The sequence below is a fragment of the Bos javanicus genome, chromosome 16 (genome assembly GCF_032452875.1).
Source record: "Bos javanicus breed banteng chromosome 16, ARS-OSU_banteng_1.0, whole genome shotgun sequence".
In the NCBI taxonomy this organism is placed as follows: domain Eukaryota; kingdom Metazoa; phylum Chordata; class Mammalia; order Artiodactyla; family Bovidae; genus Bos; species Bos javanicus.
The window spans coordinates 41,954,212-41,972,849 of NC_083883.1; the positions used below are offsets into that span (position 1 = coordinate 41,954,212).

General features: G+C 43.8%; 1 protein-coding gene and 1 long non-coding RNA gene across 12 annotated transcripts in view; one reads left to right on the forward strand and one right to left on the reverse strand.

The window, feature by feature from the left end:
• VPS13D (vacuolar protein sorting 13 homolog D) overlaps positions 1–18,638 on the reverse strand; it is a 272,136-nt gene that overhangs the window by 15,041 nt on the left and 238,457 nt on the right. The window contains exon 68 of one of the 9 annotated variants that reach the window (XM_061382672.1): positions 16,818–17,049. The exons of the other annotated variants lie outside the window; for them this stretch is intronic. Coding sequence (XP_061238656.1) covers positions 16,977–17,049 — 73 coding nt within the window. The 3' untranslated portion in view covers positions 16,818–16,976. Of the gene's footprint in view, positions 1–16,817; positions 17,050–18,638 lie in introns of those variants that run through there. 9 annotated transcript variants of the gene reach the window in all.
• LOC133227771 (uncharacterized) lies at positions 13–15,789 on the forward strand. Of its 3 annotated transcripts, none has more exons than XR_009729938.1 (4): positions 13–2,538; positions 2,771–3,023; positions 6,384–6,540; positions 10,565–15,789. It is a non-coding gene; the product is annotated as an uncharacterized LOC133227771 (long non-coding RNA). The 3 variants fall into 3 exon arrangements; XR_009729936.1 differs by having other exon boundaries at positions 10,865–15,789; XR_009729937.1 differs by lacking the exon at positions 2,771–3,023 and having other exon boundaries at positions 10,865–15,789.

The following is an 18,638-nucleotide window of genomic DNA, read 5'->3' on the forward strand; positions in this document are numbered from 1 at the left end:
TGCGAGGATCAAACAAAACTATGCCCATCAAGCCTGGGCTGGACAGAATGTGGGCTATCCACCAATGGTGACTCTTGTCACTGTTATTATTATTGGACTTACTCTGGGTCACCCTGTTTTTCTAGGGATCTCTTCTGGAGAGACACCTCTGGACTTGGAAAAGGTCAGGAAGAAGTGTGAGAGGTTTGACTGTGAGTGAGAACACATCAGGCTCCCCATCTTCTAGGAGGAGCTCAGCTGCCTGGTGTCGGGGAGGGACACAGGCATCGCAGGAGGGAGGAGAGAGACTCCGTGGACCAGTCCCAGGCCACAGGCTGGGCTCCAACTCACGGTCTTCAGCTGTCGGTTGCCCAGAGGAATCTGCTTTGCTATGGCTTTCAGGGTAGGCTGGTGTTGTCTTTTTCCACAAACCATATACAGGGTAATTGATAAGTACTTTCTGGTGTTTTCCTAGAAACAGGAGTCCATATTTGTCTTGGAAAGGCTGTGCATATTTCAGATGACTGATAAGAGTGTGCCTGGTCTGTCCTCGGCCTTGTACTTGGTGTACTTTTCATTATTTGTTCCTGGATTCCAGTGAAGCAAAACACCCCTCTCTAGACACATCTAAATGAGAGGCTGAGGCTTGCCACTCCTGAATCATGAACTAAGAGACTTACTTGCAGGGGCAGGAAAGTGCCTGGTAGGCAAATCAGGGTAAAAACACAGGGACAGAAGCAGAAATTTGCCACAGGCCACACCATGGGTGAGATGTAAAGATAGGACAACTCAAAAGCCCTCCCAGGCCCACGCCAACACTCCACCTACCAGGCCACGTGGGCTCAAGCTCCATACCTGGGTAATGCTTGATTTGGGCTTGGAAACCAGAAATCCAGTGATTAATTTTATAAAAAGTTCAGTAAAAAGGATGCCCCAAGAATACACTACTAATTGTGTTCTCCGAGTGAAACTAAAAAGAAGTTTTGATCATCTGCACCAAGGGAATGGGTAAAAAAAAAAACACACCCAATTTTAATTACAAGATATATTCACATACTCCTGCTGTGCACAGTCTCAATTCCTTCTTTAAGACTGAGGCCCACTGCTGGTTATTTAGATCCCAACAACTGACTGAAGGGGGCTCCCCAGGTGACTCCTGCCAATGAAGGAGACATAGGAGACAGGGGTTCGATCTCTGGGTCAGGAAAATTCCCTGGAGAAGGAAATGGCAACCCACTCCAGTATTCTTGCCTGGAAAATCCCATGGACAGAGGAGGCTGGCAGGCTGCAGTCCATGGGGTCACAAAGAGTCACACATGAACTGAGTGACTGAGCATGCAACTGACTGAAAATATGGAGGGCAGCAGAGAGGGCTGCCATTAACCCTTCACACAGACGCCGGACAACTGTTGTTGTAAGGATGCTGGCAAAACACTGCGTGGGAGAGAAACCAGGGGAAGGAGTGTGCAGTGCTTTTCCAGGTAATTGAGTTCTGTTCTTATCTCCTGGTCCAGTGAAACATCTACCGTCGTTTCAAACACTGTCTAGGACAGGCTAAAAACACATCTTTTCCTCAAGTCAGGCTTCCTATCCTATCACCCCTGAAGCTCCTGGAAGAGGCCTGGGTGCCGTGGCCGAAGCCCAAAGGCCCTCAGGAGGCCTGCTAGGCGTGCTCATCTACGTCTTTCAGTATAAGGCTGCATCCTGACTCCTCTCCCTACATCCTTCTGGATCTACTGGGAGGATCGAAGGCTCAACTTTCACACATGCCCCAAATCTCTCTCTTTCTCTATCGCCCTTGTAACTGATAAATGATCTCTGGATTTGGAATGGATTGCTCCAGTAGTTTTGTAACTTATTCTGTTTCCACTCCTGTCCTTCTCCTCACAGCAAGTTGTTTCAAAAACAAGTCAGGTTAAATTGGCCATGAGCTCAAAATATATTTGCTTCACATCCCACTTAAATAAAAATATTTGCTTATTGCTTGGCTCTCCACCTGGAATGTAAGCTCCATGAGAGGAGGGATTTTGTTTTATTCCTGGGTTCGTGGTAGAGAAGCAGCAGTATTAACTGAATAGATGAATGAAGGCATTTGGAGGTGGGGGTGGGAAGAGGTATAAAGGCCATTTTGACTACTGAGCTAAAAACGAGAGATGATATGCAAACTTTGCTGAAGAGATTACAGACCATGAATGCTCAGCTTTGAAAGCCAACAAAATTAAAGCAGAATATGAACCAGCTCAAATCCCAACTTCCTGAGGGAAAGGTCAAGGGTGTGTCTGGCCAGTCAACTAGTCAAAACAAAGAAGGCGCATGAAGGCAGAGACATGACAGTAACATCTCTGTTGACACATGTTTTCCTTAGAAGAAACATTCTTTTCATGAGTATTCAAAGCAGGGAAAAAACATGCTACCAAGAAGGAGAAAACTCAGTGAGAGTCCTGCCCTCCTTGGGTGAGATCCAAGAAGCCAGAGCAGGCAAGGAGAGGTGGCCCGTTTCTGGATCTGCGCTTCTGAGAACCACATCCCATGAATAACAACCACAGAACAGTTGTGAATGTAAGTAAGTGGCCCTCTATTGTCACCAAATAGCTCTCTGGTGCCTACAGATGGTCTTGATTCGGTAGCCTCCCTCCACACCGTCCCCAGAGTTCTGTGATCCATTCTTCCCTCTACGCCCAGTGCATTATCTTCTACCTTTCAAACTCTAAACACACCTGAATGCCAGATGTGCTCCCTCATGGGTATGCACTGCCTGTTTGTTAAGTTTTCTTATCTGTCTCCCCAATAGGTCCTCACTCCATGATCAACCAAACACCAAGGGAAGGTTGTTGTGGAGTGTTCAGATCCTGCTGCCTGGAGCTGCTTGCTGTGGCATTCAAGGCTCACTGTCCACACAGACACAGGAGGGAGGACACGGAGTCACCCTTGTGGTCTCCTGAAGGTCCCGTTCATAAGAGGCGATCTAGACATATATTCTTACTAGAAACAGAGATGGATTAAAGGCATTCTTTCCACAGTCTCCTACGTCCTTATCATTGCTGGTAGGCAAGAAAGGATTCCTACTTCTCCGAAACCTAATTAAAGTGTTAACCTCCTGAGGTCCAAGTTGGGAGGCTGGGGAGTGGAGGAGTTAAAACCATTTGCATGTGAAAAAATTTAGTTCCAGATTTCAGCCAACAGAAAGTTTAAAGAGACATCTTCAGTGCAGGCCCTCATGTGTTATGGGAACTGCTTTATTCATATATTGACCATGGCACTAAAAATTCGAGCATAACCCTTTGAGATCAGGATGACTGTACATGTCACAATCCTAAATCTGTTCACTCTGGGATTCAGGAATACAGTTCAGCTCAGTTCAGTCGCTCAGTCATGTCTCTTTGTGACTCCATGGACTGCAGCACGCCAGGCTTTCCTGTCCATCATCAACTCCTAGAGCCTGCTCAAACTCATGTCCATCTAGTCAGTGATGCTACCCAACCATCTCATCCTGTCGTTCCCTTCTCTTCCCACCTTCAATCTTTCCCAGCATCAGGGTCTTTTCCAATGAGTCAACTCTTTGCATGAGGTGGCCAAAGTACTGGAGTTTCAGCTTTAGCATCATTCCTTTCAAAGAACACACAGGGCTGATCTCCTTTAGAATGGACTGGTTGGATCTCCTTGCAGTCCAAGGGACTCTCAAGAGTCTTCTCCAACACCACAGTTCAAAAGCATCAATTCTTCGGCGCTCAGCTTTCTTTATAGTCCAACTCTCACATCCATACATGACTACTGGAAAAACTGTAGCTCTGACTAGATGGACCTTTGTCGGTAAAGTAATGTCTCTGCTTTTTAATATGCTGTCTAGGTTGATCATAGTTTTTCTCCCAAGGAGCAAGCATCTTGTAATTTCATGGCTGCAGTCACCATCTGCAGTGATTTTGGAGCCCAAGAAAATAAAGTCTCTCTGTTTCCATTGTTTCCTCATTGATTTGCCATGAAGTGATGGGACCAGATGCCATGATATTTGTTTTTTGAATGTTGAGTTTAAGCCAACTTTTTCCCTCTCCTCTTTCACTTTCATCAAGAGGCTCTTTAGTTCCTCTTCACTTTCTGCCATAAGCATGGTATCATCTGCATATCTGGGGTTATTGGTATTTCTCTTGGCAATCTTGATTTCAGCTTGTGCTTCACCCAGCTCGGCATTTCACATGCTGTACTCTGCATATAAGTTAAATAAGCAGGGTGAAAATATACAGCCTTTACCAATTTGGAACCAGTCTGTTGTTTCATGTCCGGTTCTAACTGTTGCTTCTTGGCCTGCATACAGACCTCAGGAGGAAGGTAAGGTGGTCTGGTATTCCCATCTCTTGAAGAATTTTCCACAGTTGTGATCCGCACAAAGGATTTAGCATAGTCAATGAAGCAGAAGTGGATGTTTTTCTGGAACTCTCTTGCTTTTTTGATGACCCAACGGATGTTGGCAATTTGATCTCTGGTTCCACTGCCTTTTCTAAATCCAGTTTGAACATCTGGAAGTTTACATACTATTGAAGCCTAGCTTGGAGAATTTTGAGCATTACTTTGCTAGTGTGTGAGATGAGTGCAACTGTGCGATTGTTTGAACATTCTTTGGCATTGCCTTTCTTTGGGATTGGAATGAAAATTGACCTTTTGCAGTCCTGTGGCCATTGTTGAGTTTTCCAAATTTGCTAGCATATTGAGTGCAACATTTTCACAGCATCATCTTTTAGGATTTGAAATAGTTCAACTGGAATTTCATCACCTCCACTAGTTTTGTTCATAGTGATGCTTCCTAAGGCCCACTTGACCTCACACTCCAGGATGTCTGGCTCTAGGTGAGTCATCACACCATTGTCATTATCTGGGCCATGAAGATCTTTTTTGTATAGTTCTTCTGTGTATTCTTGCCACCTCTTCTTAATATCTTCTGCTTTTGTTAGGTCCATACCATTTCTGTCCTTTATCGAGCCCATCTTTGCATGAAATATTCCCTTGGTATCTCTAATTTTCTTGAAGAGATGTCTAGTCTTTCCCATTCTGTTGTTTTCCTCTATTTCTTTGCATTGATCACTGAGGAAGGCTTTCTTATCTCTCCTTGCTATTCTTTGGAACTCTGCATTCAGATGGATATATCTTTCCTTTTCTCCTTTGCCTTTTGCTTCTCTTCTTTTCTCAGCTATTTGTAAGGCTTCCTCAGACAATCATTTTGCCTTTTTGCATTTCTTTCTTGGGGATGGTTTTGATCACCGCTTCCTGTATAATGTCACGAAACTCTGTCCATAGTTCTTCAGTGGTGTTCAAAAAAACCAGTTAGATCACTGTTCCTAAGTCACTTGCCTGTATGTTCCCATGAACCTATTAGCATCTGGAAGGAAAGGACTCCATTCTTTTTGTTTTAAACTGGACTTCTGGACTAGACGCATCATTATCCTCAGTTTAGGGCCCACTATCATCACTGGCTTTTTATTTATTTTAAATGACATAATAAACATCTGTGAAACCACTATCCCTTGTGTGAAAACCTCATTGTCTGACCATACCTTGAGTCTATCTGTGTGGTCCTCTCCCTCTCCTCCCCCTCCCCATTCCTCTTTCCTTTTCCTCTTCTGAGATAGCCACTACTCTCTATTTTGCACTTACCATTCCTTTACTTTCCTTCTGCATGGAGTCGTATCACATTTCAAAGTATGCTCTGGTATAGTCTTGTTACATTTTCTGGTTTTCATTGTTTGGGGCTTCTGAAAAAGGATGGCACTACCTTCTTATGTTTGCAGACTTACTTCTTCCTCCTTGAAGTCCTATTGTTAAGATTCAATCACTCTTCTGTGTGCAGCTATAATTCAGTTATTGTACTGGCTTATAATTATTCCACTGTATGAACAGACCATCACTCATCCAGCTTCCTGTTGATGGCACATGGAGTATTTCCAGGTTTTGCTACTACAAACAATGCTGCTGTGTACATTCCTATACCTGTTTCCTGGTGAACCTCGACAAGAGTTTCTTTGGGTACATACTTAGGAGCTGTTTGCTAGACCACAGGGCATGAATGTTCAGCTAACAAGATAATTCAAACTGTTTTCAGAGAGGCTGAAACAATTTACACTCCCACCAGCAATGCGTTTCAGAGAGCCTAGTAACCTGTATCCTTTCCAGCACTTTTGGTACTGTCCAGGGGAGCACTGTCCAGCACACAGCCACTGGCCATGTGTGGCTACTGACACTTGAAATGTGGCCAGTGTGACTGAGGAACGGAATTTAAATTTTTTCCTTTAAATGTGCTCAAATTTAAATAGCGTATTAGATAGCATTGGTCTAGCTTCTAACGTTTTTTTGCTGCTTGAATGGGTTTCAAATAGCATCTTGTCTTCTCATGCCCATCTTCCCCTTTCAACCTACAGCACAAGGGATTCCATTAAGAAAAGAGGTGCAGATGTGGAGCAGAGCAGAAGGATCAGCCTCCAGGCTGCTCTTGCCCGTCAGGGCTGCTCTTGCCCGTCAGGGCTGGGACGTCCTGGGACTGTCTTCTGGCTTCCCCGCTCACCATCACCTTTGCTGGTAAGACATGATGCCTCTTGGGCAGGGTCCTGGTACCACCATCCTGGGGTTAACGAATTATTCCACAAGAGGTGGCACAACTCCACCCGCTCATCTCTCATAAGGGGATGGCATCTCTCACTGACAAACACTTCACACAGAAGAGAGCTTACAGCGGGAGCTGGCTTAGTGCAAAGGCAGCAGCTCTGCCTCCACAAACCTTTGTTTAGCCCAAGGGCCGTGGTGCACTTAATTGCTGCCAGCTGGGGGTCTGTCGGCCATTTTAAGCCCTTGGCTGCTGCGGTTTAGAAATTTCACAGTGTATAGAAAGAAGCAGGCGTTCCAGTCAACCAGTTAATCCAAAATGTCAGCACCAAACGAACTTGGGCTTTGAACTCCATGGAAATGTCAGAGCGCCGGCTGTACAGCATGGACGACTCTCCCCCCAACTCCCCACCCTGGGGGAGAAGGGGCTGCTGATACAGTGGCTGATACACTGCAGATACCCACCTAGAGGGGGAGATCAATGCAGAGCAGCTCTGCATCTGGCCACTGCTCTCTGACGTTCACTGGAGCCAAAGCCAAAGATCAGAGTAATGAAAACAATCCCTGTCATTTTCTTGAAGCAGCAGTAAATCCAAACAAGGTGACATGGGGCGATCTAACCAATTCCATCCACTGGGTTGATCCTGCCTTTCAGCCGGAGGGTCAACGGTTGGCCAGCTATTATTTGTTCTTCGCTTCTATGATGAGTAACCATGTCATAGTTCTATTAGTTGAAGACAGATGTTGTACACACATACACACACCCCTGTACAGCTTGAGTTAAGATATTAGTTGGCTGAAGAATCTGTCATGGCCCATGTCTATCAACCAAATGAAGTTCAAAAAACAATCAGTAAATGAGGACAAAGTGTGTGTGTCAAACATGTGACTTCCTAGCATAAGAGAATGTTTAGTCAACTGATGACTGCCATCTTCCTTAGGGACTGTGAACGGACCTCAGCAAGATGATGGATTGTGCTTGCATTTACTTTATGTGTGTGTCTGAAACTTTTGTTATAATTAAACATTTTACCTGTATATACTTGTGCTAGACTGAGTACAAACAATTAGGCTGAGATGGTCAACCCAGACTCTCTCTTTAAATACTAGCTGTTAATGAATGACAGGGCTTCCCTGGTGGCTCAGACGGTAAAGAATCTGCCTGCAATGCAGGAGACCCAGCTTCAATCCCTGAGTCAGGAAGATCCCCTGAAGGGAATGGGTATCCAGTCTAGTATTCGGCATCTGGTCCCATCATTTCATGGCAAATAGATGGGGAAAAAGTGCAAGCAGTAACAGATTTTATTTTCTTGGGTTCCAAAATCACTGTGGATGGTGAATGCTGCCACAAAATAAAAAGACTCCTGCATCTTGGAAGAAAAGCTATGACAAACCTAGATAGTGATTTGAAAAGCAGAGACATCACTTTGTCAACAAAGGTTCGTATAGTCAAAGCTATGGTTTTTCCAATAGTCATGCATGGATGAGAGAGTCAGGCCATAAAAAAGACTCAGTGTCAATGAACTGATGCTTCTGAATTGTGGTGCTGGAGAAGACTCTTGAGAGTCCCTTTGACAGCAAGGAGATCAAACCAATCAGTCCTAAAGGAAATCAACCCTAAATATTCATTGAAAGGACTGATTCTGAAGCTCTAATACTTTGGCCATCTGATGCAAAGAATGGACTCATTGGAAGGCCCCTGATGCTGGAAAAGATTGAGGGCAAGAGGAGAAGGAGGTGGCAGAGGATGAGATGGTTAGATAGCATTACTGACTCAATGGACATGAGTTTGAATAAACTCTGGGAGATAGTGAAGGATAGGTAAGCATGGCGTGCTGCAGTTCACAGGGTTGCAGAGTTGGACATGACTTAGCGACTGAACAACAAATGAATGCCAGCTACAAAGTACTAGAATTCTTGACTGAATGGGTTAAACATCTATCAGTTCTCTAAAAGGAATTCAAGTCTGTCTCAACAGTATTCTCCACACTAGAGAGTATGAATTGGTTAAAACTTCTGATATCCACTGCAGCACAGTGTCTAGACCGATCACCAAGCCTGCTATGCCAGGGGTGACATCTGACCTCTGACCTGTAGCCTTCTTCTCATAACTGTATCCACTTCCAAAGACTAAGTAGAAAAGGACTTCTCCACTAACTCATTTTACTCCCTTCAGTACAAACTGTAATCAAAGAAGACTCTACTATAGGGTGGAGACCTCTGAAGTTTGGCCAGTTTACAGGAGAAACTCTTCCCCATAGTTGCATGACAGACAGAATTCTACTTTCTAGAATGTACTCAGAGATAGTATTCTACCCGTAAGTTTAATGATAACTGGGCTCTGGCTGCGTTAAGTCTTGAACTGAGGAAATTATACCAAATACCCAATGACAGTTTGGATTTTGAACACATTGAAAAAAAAAAAAAAAACAACAGTTGGGCAGAAAGAAACCCTCTGTCAGTAGAGGTTGGTTCCTAAATGAAATTACTGAGAAGCCAAACTGAGAGCCTTGAGAATGACTTCTACCTGCCTCTGCCCCTCACCATCATCCCAGTTAATGAACTTTTCCTGAGCATAGGCCGTGCTGGGCCTTTAGGAATACAGAGATGAATGGAGTTCTCAGGGAGCTTCCTGGAGTCTAACGGAAGAGAAACAGAAACAAGCAATTATAATGTGGCCGGGGAGCCTGAGGACAGAGCGTGTAACATGGTAGCAGGGTTCAAGTCCCAGTTCCAGCGTTTACAGACTGTGTGACCTACTGCAGGCTGTGTAACCTCTTGGAGCTTTGGACTCGTCATCTGTAAAGTCGGATACTAATGGGGCTGTTGTGAGGAATAAGTCAATCAATATGTGTACAGTGCTTATAAAAAAGCCTGGTACAGAGTAAGTGCTCAATAAAATGCTACTGATGATGATGATGATGGAGTATCTGCAGAGGGTGCCATGCGTGCACGAGAGGGGCCCTAACTTAGCTTAGCCTCGGTGGCTGAAACCAAGATGGGCCGGGAGCCAACATCCAGTCCTTCTCTCTTAGTTTTCTTATTGGGGAAACCGCTTCAAATGGAAATATTCCCCTTTCCCTCTGCTTTCTTGTCAACATTCTACTTACCTCTCCCTAGAGCTCTGAAATCATGTGTGTAACAACACATAAAATTCCATATTGTATTGTTATAACCAAAAATGCGGGAAAGATGCTGATTCATGGAATTGTTAGAAATTACACGACCATCGCTGTTAAGTTTTTTGTGACTTGACATCCTGCAGTGGGGACGACGTTTCCTGGGCCGGGCTTTCTCCCATTGTGGGATTCACACCTGACTTGTTTATAGGGGTCAAGGCTTCCTGTAACCTAACACATGTTTGGGGGACTCCATGACACTGCAACTTTGACAGCTGGTAGGACTAATGCCAACAGAGATGACGACTGGGATTTAAACTCTAAGAATGAGACTAATTCAGAGCTTTTACTCCTAGTCCACTAACTACCTGTTCATTAAGCTGCGGGGAGGAGTAAGGCAAACTCAATCTACAAAGAATTTCAATCAAGTGGACAATATGATACTGAGATTACAGCCTGATAGCCTTGGATGTCCTGAAATGACTAACTTTTGCATGCATTCTGGGGTTGATTTTCAAAAAGCAGTTGACAACTTACAAAGCAGTTTGCAACTTTCAACATCTTCACTACAAAAACAAGGTGTTTATAAACACAAGCTTCATTTATGTTTAAGCACAGCATTCTGATTCAGTGTAAGGCTTACAGGAATCTCTAACTATGGTCAGTTTCATTACTAACCTATCACTTCTAAGGCCAATCCCAAGGTGCTTCACATGGGCCTAAAATACACTTCCTGGTAAACTTATTTTGTAGCTATTAAGTACAAATATTAATGATAAGAAGTTGATTAAACAAAGCATATTGCTTTCAGATTGATTTCTAGCAAATAATTACATAATTACTTTCTTTTAATCTTTACATGACCAAACTTCTCCCAAAAGCTGGATCCCTTTTAAGAGAGGGATGAAATTTAGGAGCATGGTGGTACAGGGAAGAACATGAAGCTTTGGAAAAAGACAAACAGACCTGAATCCCTATCCAGTCACTTATTAGCGGAGTGATCCTGAAGAGGTTACCAGATTGCTCTCAGCCCTTGTTTCCTTGTCAATAAATGGGAATATAATACTTACTTGGTTACGACTGTTGAGTTAATATATGAAAAGTGTATAGCACAGTGTCTGCTACATAGCTATTGTTGTTTAGTTGCTAAGTCACGTCTAACTTTTTTGCAACCCATGCAGGAAGCCGACCAGGCTCCTTTGTCCATATTTCTCCAGAGGATCTGCCTGACCCAGGGATCAAATCGACATCTCCTGCATTGGCAGGTGGATTCTTTACCACAGAGCCAACAGAGAAGCCCCTGGCACATAGTAGGTACTCACAAAAGTTGTCTGTCTCCCATGCCCTTATTAAGAATTACTGGGTAATTACTGGTCATAGCAAACACCCTTTTCCAACAACACAAGAGAAGACTCTACAAATGGACATCACCAGAGGGTCAATACCGAAATCCGATTGATTATTTGCTTTGCAGCCAAAGATGGAGAAGCTCTATACAGTCAGCAGAAACAAGATGGGGAGCTGACTGTGGCTCAGATCATGAACTCCTTATTGCCAAATTCAGACTTAAACTGAAGACAGTAGGAAAAAACACCAGACCATTCAGGTATGACCTAAATCAAATTTCTTATGATTATCCAGTGGAAGTGACAAATAGATTCAAGGGATTAGATCTGATAGAGTGCCTGAAGAACTATGGATGGAGGTTCATGACATTGTACAGGAGGCAGTGATCAAGACCATCCTCAAGAAAAAGAAATGCAAAAAGGCAAAATGGTTGTCTGAGGAGGGCTTACAAATAGCTGTGAAAAGAAGAGAAGCTAAAGGCAAAGGAGAAAAGGAAAATAATACCCATTTGAATGCAGAGTTCCAAAGAATAGCAAGGAGAGATAAGAAAGCCTTCCTCAGTGATCAATGCAAAGAAATAGAGGAAAACAATAGAATGGGAAAGACTAGAGATTTCTTCAAGAAAATTAGAGATACCAAGGAAACATTTCATGCAAAGATGGGCACAATAAAGGACAAAAATGGTATGGACCCAACAGAAGCAGAAGATATTAAGATGAGGTGACAAGAATACGTAGAAGAACTATACAAAAAAGATCTTCACGGCCCAGATAATGACAATGGTGTGATCACTCACCTAGAGCCAGACATCCTGGAATATTAAGTCAAGTGGGCTTTAGGAAACATCACTATAAACTGAGCTAGTGGAGGTGATGAAATCCCAGTTGAGCTATTTCAAATCCTAAAAGACGATGCTGTGAAAGTGTTGCACTCAATATGCCAGCAAATTTGGAAAACTCAACAATGGCCACAGGACTGGATAAGGTCAATTTTCATTCCAATCCCAAAGAAAGGCAATGCCAAAGAATGTCCAAACTATCGCACAATTGCACTCATCTCACACGCTAGCAAAATAATGCTCAAAATTCTCCAAGCCAGACTTCAACAGTATGTGAATCGTGAACTTCCAGATGTTCAAGCTGGATTTAGAAAAGGCAGAGGAACCAGAGATCAAATTGACAACATTCGTTGGGTCATCAAAAAAGCAAGAGAGTTCCAGAAAAACATCCAATTCTGCTTTATTGATTATGCCAAAGCCTTTGACTGTATGCATCAGCACAAACTGTGGAAAATTCTTCAAGAGATGGGAATACCAGACCACCTGACCTGCCTCCTGAGGAATCTGTATGCAGGTCAAGAAGTAACAATTAGAACTGGACATGGAACAACAGACTGGTTCCAAATCAGGAAAGGAGTATGTCAAGGGTGTATACTGTCACCCTGCTTATTTAACTTATATGCAGAGTACATCATGTGAAATGCTGGGCTGGATGAAACACAAGCTGAAATCAGATTGATGGGAGAAATATCAATAACCTCAGATATGCAGATGACACCACCCTTATGGCATCAAGCCTCTTGATGAAAGGGAAAGAGGAGAGGGAAAAGCTGGCTTAAAACTCAACATTCAGAAAACTAAGATCAAGGCATCCGGTCCCATCACTTCATGACAAATAGATGGGGAAACAACGGAAACAGTGACAGGCTTTATTTTTGGGGGGACTCCAAAATCACTGCAGATGGTGACTGCAGCCATGAAATTAAAAGACGCTTGCTCCTTGGAAGAAAAGCCATGATCAACCTAGACGGCATATTAAAAAGCAAAGACACTACTTTGCAAACAAAGGTCTGTCTAGTGAAAGCTACAGTTTTTCCAGCAGTCATGTATGGATGTGAAAGTTGGATCATTATGAAGGCTGAGTCCCGAAGAATTGATGCTTTTAAACTGTGGTGTTGGAGAAGACTCTTGAGAGTCCCTTGGACTACAAAGAGATCCAACCAATTCATCCTAAAGGAAATCAGTACTGAATATTCATTGGAAGGACTGATGCTGAAGCTGAAACTCCAATACTGTGGCCACCTGATGTGAAGAACTGACTCACTAGAAAAGACCCTGATGGTGGGAAAGATTGAAGGCAGGAGGAGAAGGGGATGACAGAGGATGAGATGGTTGGATGGTATCACTGACTCAATGGACATGAGTATGAGTAAGCTCTGCGAGTTGGTGATGGACAGGGAAGCCTGGTGTGCTGCTGTCCATGGGGTGGCAAAGGGTTGGCCATGACTGAGCGACTGAACTGAAGTCAATGTGAAATACCGAAACACATCACTTTTAAAACTCAGATTTGAAATTTCAGCCTGACAGCACACTATGGAAAACATGGCTTACTGAATATGCAAGAATGATTCATAAGGGGAATAGCAAATGTTGGGATGCATACATGTTTTCCACAGGAACTACTGCTTAAGTGTTTACTCACCTGACTTACTCTATCTGCACCTTATCTGTTTAAAGAACTTTTTAAAAGCAGCTAGAGCTAATCAATCTAGCAGCTCAGTAAATTATACTAAATGTCAAATTTTTAGAATTGGAATGAATAGTTTTAGAATATTGCCATTAATAAAAGTCATAACTGAGGTTTTCAGAAATAGAACACTTTATCTAAATGAAGTCTGTAAGATTGCCTGAATGCATCCAACCCCTGAAAAGTGAACGGCCGTGTCTGAAGGGGGTGGTGATGGAGGCTGTGTCCTTAGCCTCCACTCCCACCTCTAACCCCAGGTCTCCACCCTCTGTTGCATGAAGGGCCTCCATCTCCTGTGATCAAAACCAAGCAGGTCTGGGTGCTGCAGCCTCTGAGGACCTGCTTTGTGACTTGTTTGGTTATTTATTTGGCTGCACTGGGTCTTAGTTGTGGCACATGGGATCTTCACTGAGTCATCGGGACCTTTGGTTGAGATGCAAGGACTCTCTAGCTGTGACATGGAGACTCAGGAGTTGCAGTGCATGGGCTCTGCAACATGTGGGATCTTAGTTACCCGACCCGGGAATCAACCCTGCATCCCCTGCATTGCAGGGTGGACTCTTAACCACTGGACCACCAAGGAAGTCCCTGATTTGTTTGCTTTCAAACTGTTTATTCAGACTGGAAGTTTCATACAAACTTTTACTATTGAACAGAGAGTACTGGTCGAGGTGAAGTAGAAAAGGAGAAAGAGGGACCAGGAAAAGATGCTTCAAAAAAGGATGAGGACACTGAAGATCAGCAACTCATGAGAATGAAAGTTTACGTACTGCTTCCTCACTCACAGGGATAAACAGGGTGTGTTTCAGGCCCTGAGGTTGGACTTGAGACCCTGAAAGGGTCGCAGAGCCAGCCAGAACATACCCTCTTCTCCAGGCACCAACCTTTCTGGGGAGGAGCCTCCTGCTTGAAACAAGTCATGGTCTGGAGAGTGTGGTGAGACCTGAATGGAAGCCCCGTGTGACCAGAGCTTTCTGTCTCTCCCGTGAGTCGTACTCCAGCCCCTTCGCTGTACCCCAGCTCAACACACACACAGACGCTAAACGACTAGACTGAAGGCATGAGCCCGTGCAGGAGCGGGAGCAGGGGAGCCAGAGCTGCTGCTTCTGAAGGGGGTTGGGGGGTTGAGAAGGGGCAGCCCAATGGGGGACTCTTCTTCGCCCAGCCAGGGGAAGGGCTGGGAGTTGGTAATAACCCAGGAACTCCTGGCACAGGAATGCTGATCATCTCCCCATGGACAGACACTAGAAAGTTACTGACCAAGTCATGTTCTCCCAGGGTGGAGGGAAGTGACAACTGGACAGCTGCCTGGTTGTACTGGGGGACCAGGCACCATCTGTACTTTTCCAGGAAGGAAAAGAGCAGTGGGGCCTGGAACTCTGGAAACGGGCCAGGGACCTGGCTCCCTACAGATGGTCCAGTCCAGGGTTGACATTCAGCACTGAAGCAGCTCAGAACCTTCTGACCAAGGCGATCAACTCTGTGCACCAGCTCAAATTCCATGGAGATCTTCTCCAAAGCAGTTTTTACTGTGTGGCTTTCATTATTTCAGTCCCAAGTCTTAGGTTCTGTTGACCTAGAAACATATCACTTACTCTCTCTCTCATCTTCCTTCTGACCAGTGGGTATTTTTTTATGGTTTGTCTTCAAATTTAACCTGAGCTTTTTCAGAATCAAGGCTACCTCTTGGAGAACCCACCCTCTGCGAACAAGAGACAGCACCTTCCTTTTCAACTTGGGTGGAACGCTGTGCCCTCAAGACACTCATGGATTTCTCAGGCTGAGGAAGACGCTGTTCTTTGTTCTGGCTCTTGTTACAATGCCTGAATATAAAGCCAGAGCAGGAATGAGGCAAGGAGAACATATATGTGTCCAAATGGGGATTCGGTTCAAAGGTGTCCTGTCTGTCTGGACAGGAAGAAAACAGAACCCAAGCTGGCAGCGAAGTGATTGCCTTCGGTGCCCTCGACAAGGGGTATGTTTCTGCCTGTTCCCATGACGTTCAACCTGGTAACAAAAGATTCTTCTTTATTTGGTGATAAGAAGGTCAAGCTGCCTTATAATTAAGTGCTGCCGGTGTGAACATGAATGGGACGGATTGCCATAGTCCATCAACCCTTGGCAAACTGGTTTGTTTGGTCTGGACAGCAAACAACATTCCACACTACTGGATTATTTTTTTTCCTCCCAGATCCCCTGCGGCCCCATCACCCACCCCCCCCCCCACCCCAAACCTTTTTTAAAAATTACAATCTGTTCTGCTGTCTCAAGTTACATTCTGTAAATAATAAGCAACACTGATGAAATGCAAAAAGCTGAAAATTTGTAAAGCAGAAAGATCTGCAGCCTGTTTCACATCTGTGTCACATTAAACACGCACTCAACAGATCTGCTGATTCCTGTCTAATCAGCACACGAGGCCGACGTGGGCCAGGAGGGCCTTCATGCCACAGGCCACAGTGGGGCCGAGGGCCACTGGGGGCAGGTGAGGAGGGGCCAAGCCCACAGTGCAGTCTGACACTTGGCCACCAGCCTGCTCTGGTCTGGGTCCATGTGCAGCGCAGACTGGTGGGTCACAGCTGCGGTGAGGTCATAGGAGAACCACCACTCAGAACCCTTCCTTGCCAGTCGTCCATCGGTACTGGTGAAGCCGGGTGCATGGCGGTTAAACGAAATGACACGTTTTAATGATAAAATGTCTCATTTGAAGGAGCTGGCTCCCTATACATTAAGATGACTACAAAATAAAAATAGAACAGAAGGAAACCAATTAAAGCCCATTTGGGAAAACGCTTAGAGGCTACTAGAGATGTTAGTTGCTCTGCCAGGCAAAATCTGATCCCATCTTTACTTCTTCCAAGCGTTTTACACACACGCATGCTTATGTATACACACACATCTGTAGGCATGCGTGCAGGCACTTGTGCTACCACTAAGAAAACTGGCAGAGCATAAGAAGAAACTGGCACATTTTAAACTTGTGGCATCGTGTGAGTCCCCGAATGATTGCAAGGCTCTGTGTTTGGGGGAAAAAACCACATTCAGACTCAACATGGGGTCTTAAAGCAGAGGAGCATGTGAACCTCTAAGGGTACCCTTTGGAAAAACAGCGGATTGCCACCTCCACCTGCTCTCTTACATCCACGTTTCCCCTTCGATCTTAGGTGAGAAGACACTAAGACTAACAGTGCTGGACCCCCGGGGTCCACAGTTTGTCTCGATGGCTGCATTTATTTAGTGTTGACTCTAAGCTTCACAAGATTCTTCTAAGGATGTGTTTTATTAGCAGTCCATTTCACAGAGGAGAAAACCATGCCTGAGAGAGATTATGCAGTTTGTCCAAGGCCATTCAGCTGGTAAGTGGCAAAATCCAACTTGATCTTGGGTCTTTATATTAGTCTCAGACACGGTAAACTTCTTATCAGCATGACTGTTGGTGAAATCTCTTTAATACATACTCTGAGTTCATCACTGTGTTAAGCAATCTGAAAATCCTGGAGCGACACCAAAGAAGGCAATAATATGATCTCAATAATAATACAGTCCAGTTGGGAAGATAAGGTGTTTGTACCTAGACCACATTATCAGTGATGGGAGAGCTAAAGAGGCCTGGCTCTACACACTGCAGAGGACATGGTTCCTGGCAAGGCCCCTGTCTTCAAGTAGGGCCCTGACCAAAGGCAGAGCAAGGTTTTTATTAATACAGCAATGTAAAGCATCAGTAACAACCTGCCAAGTTTTACAGCAGGAACTGGTGGTAAACCAATACTAAGAAGAAAGAGGAAATAAATGAGACAAAAGTCAGTTAGTAGACCACCCCACGTAAAATCTAAAAACATCTGATTGAAGCCTCATTCTTTTTTTAAATTTATTTTTTAATTGGAATATAACTGTTGTGTTAAGTTTCTGCTGTACATCAATGTGAATCAGCTGTAAGAATACATGTATCTCCTCCCTCTTGATCCTCCCTCCCACCTCCCCCCAGTCCCACCCCTCTAGGTTATCACGGAGCACTGAGCTGAGTTCCCTGCCCTATATAGTAGCTTGGCTGATGCCTCATTCTTAATGGGAAAGCAATGGACTGAAGAACAGTAAGCAGTGTCAGTTCTCTATAGTCATGATGCACACTTTAACTTCATTAATAGAATTTGCCAAGTGATTAATCTAAATTTTATTAATATTTAGAAGAAAGATATATACCAATGTGAATGATAAACTGGTAAGATGACTACTACTGGAAGGGTAGGATCGAGACAGGATGCAAATAAACAAAAACAAACATATTCAAAAGGAAGACAAATTCTGACCTCAAGTGTTTAAAAAGGACTGGGGTGAAGAATATGCAAGTATAATTCACAAAGGAAGAACTCTAAGTGGCCAAATGAAAGATGAAAAGATGATGCAATACCCCTAGTGATGGAAGAAATACAAGTAGTATCACCGAAAACATTCCCTCTCAGATCAGCAGAGACTCAAACATTAACAGTGCCTTGCTTGTAATACAGCATCTACATTATAAACTTCTCAAAAGAATTCTGAATGAATGAATGAATGAACAGCCAAAGCTTGTGGAGGGTCAGAGAGAAGGGTCTTCTCAAGCACACAAGGTGGGAATACAGGTGTTTCAGTTCCCTAGAAGGCAATCTGGTAATGCGTTCCGAAGGAGAAAATACATTTACCCTTAACCCAGCAATTCTATTTTTAGAAATTTACCCTAAAAGAGAGAATTATACACATGTGAAAATATACATGTAAAAGATGCTTATGATGGCAAAAAAATTAGAAACATCCATCAAGAAAGGACTAGCTGAGTACTGGGTTGGCTAAAAAGTTTGTTTGGGTTTTTCCATGACACCTGACAGAAAAATATGAATGAATTTTTGGACCAGCCCAATATATTGTTGTATATGTGCAATTTAGTATTATGAAAATGTTGAAAATGACTTACTAATATTACATAATGTTAAAAACAATTTACTTATTAGGCCATCAACAGTTGTGCTTCTATGGTTCATCTAATGTCACATATACATACGTATTTGTACGTGAGTGTGTGCACATGTACATACATACATACTAAGGT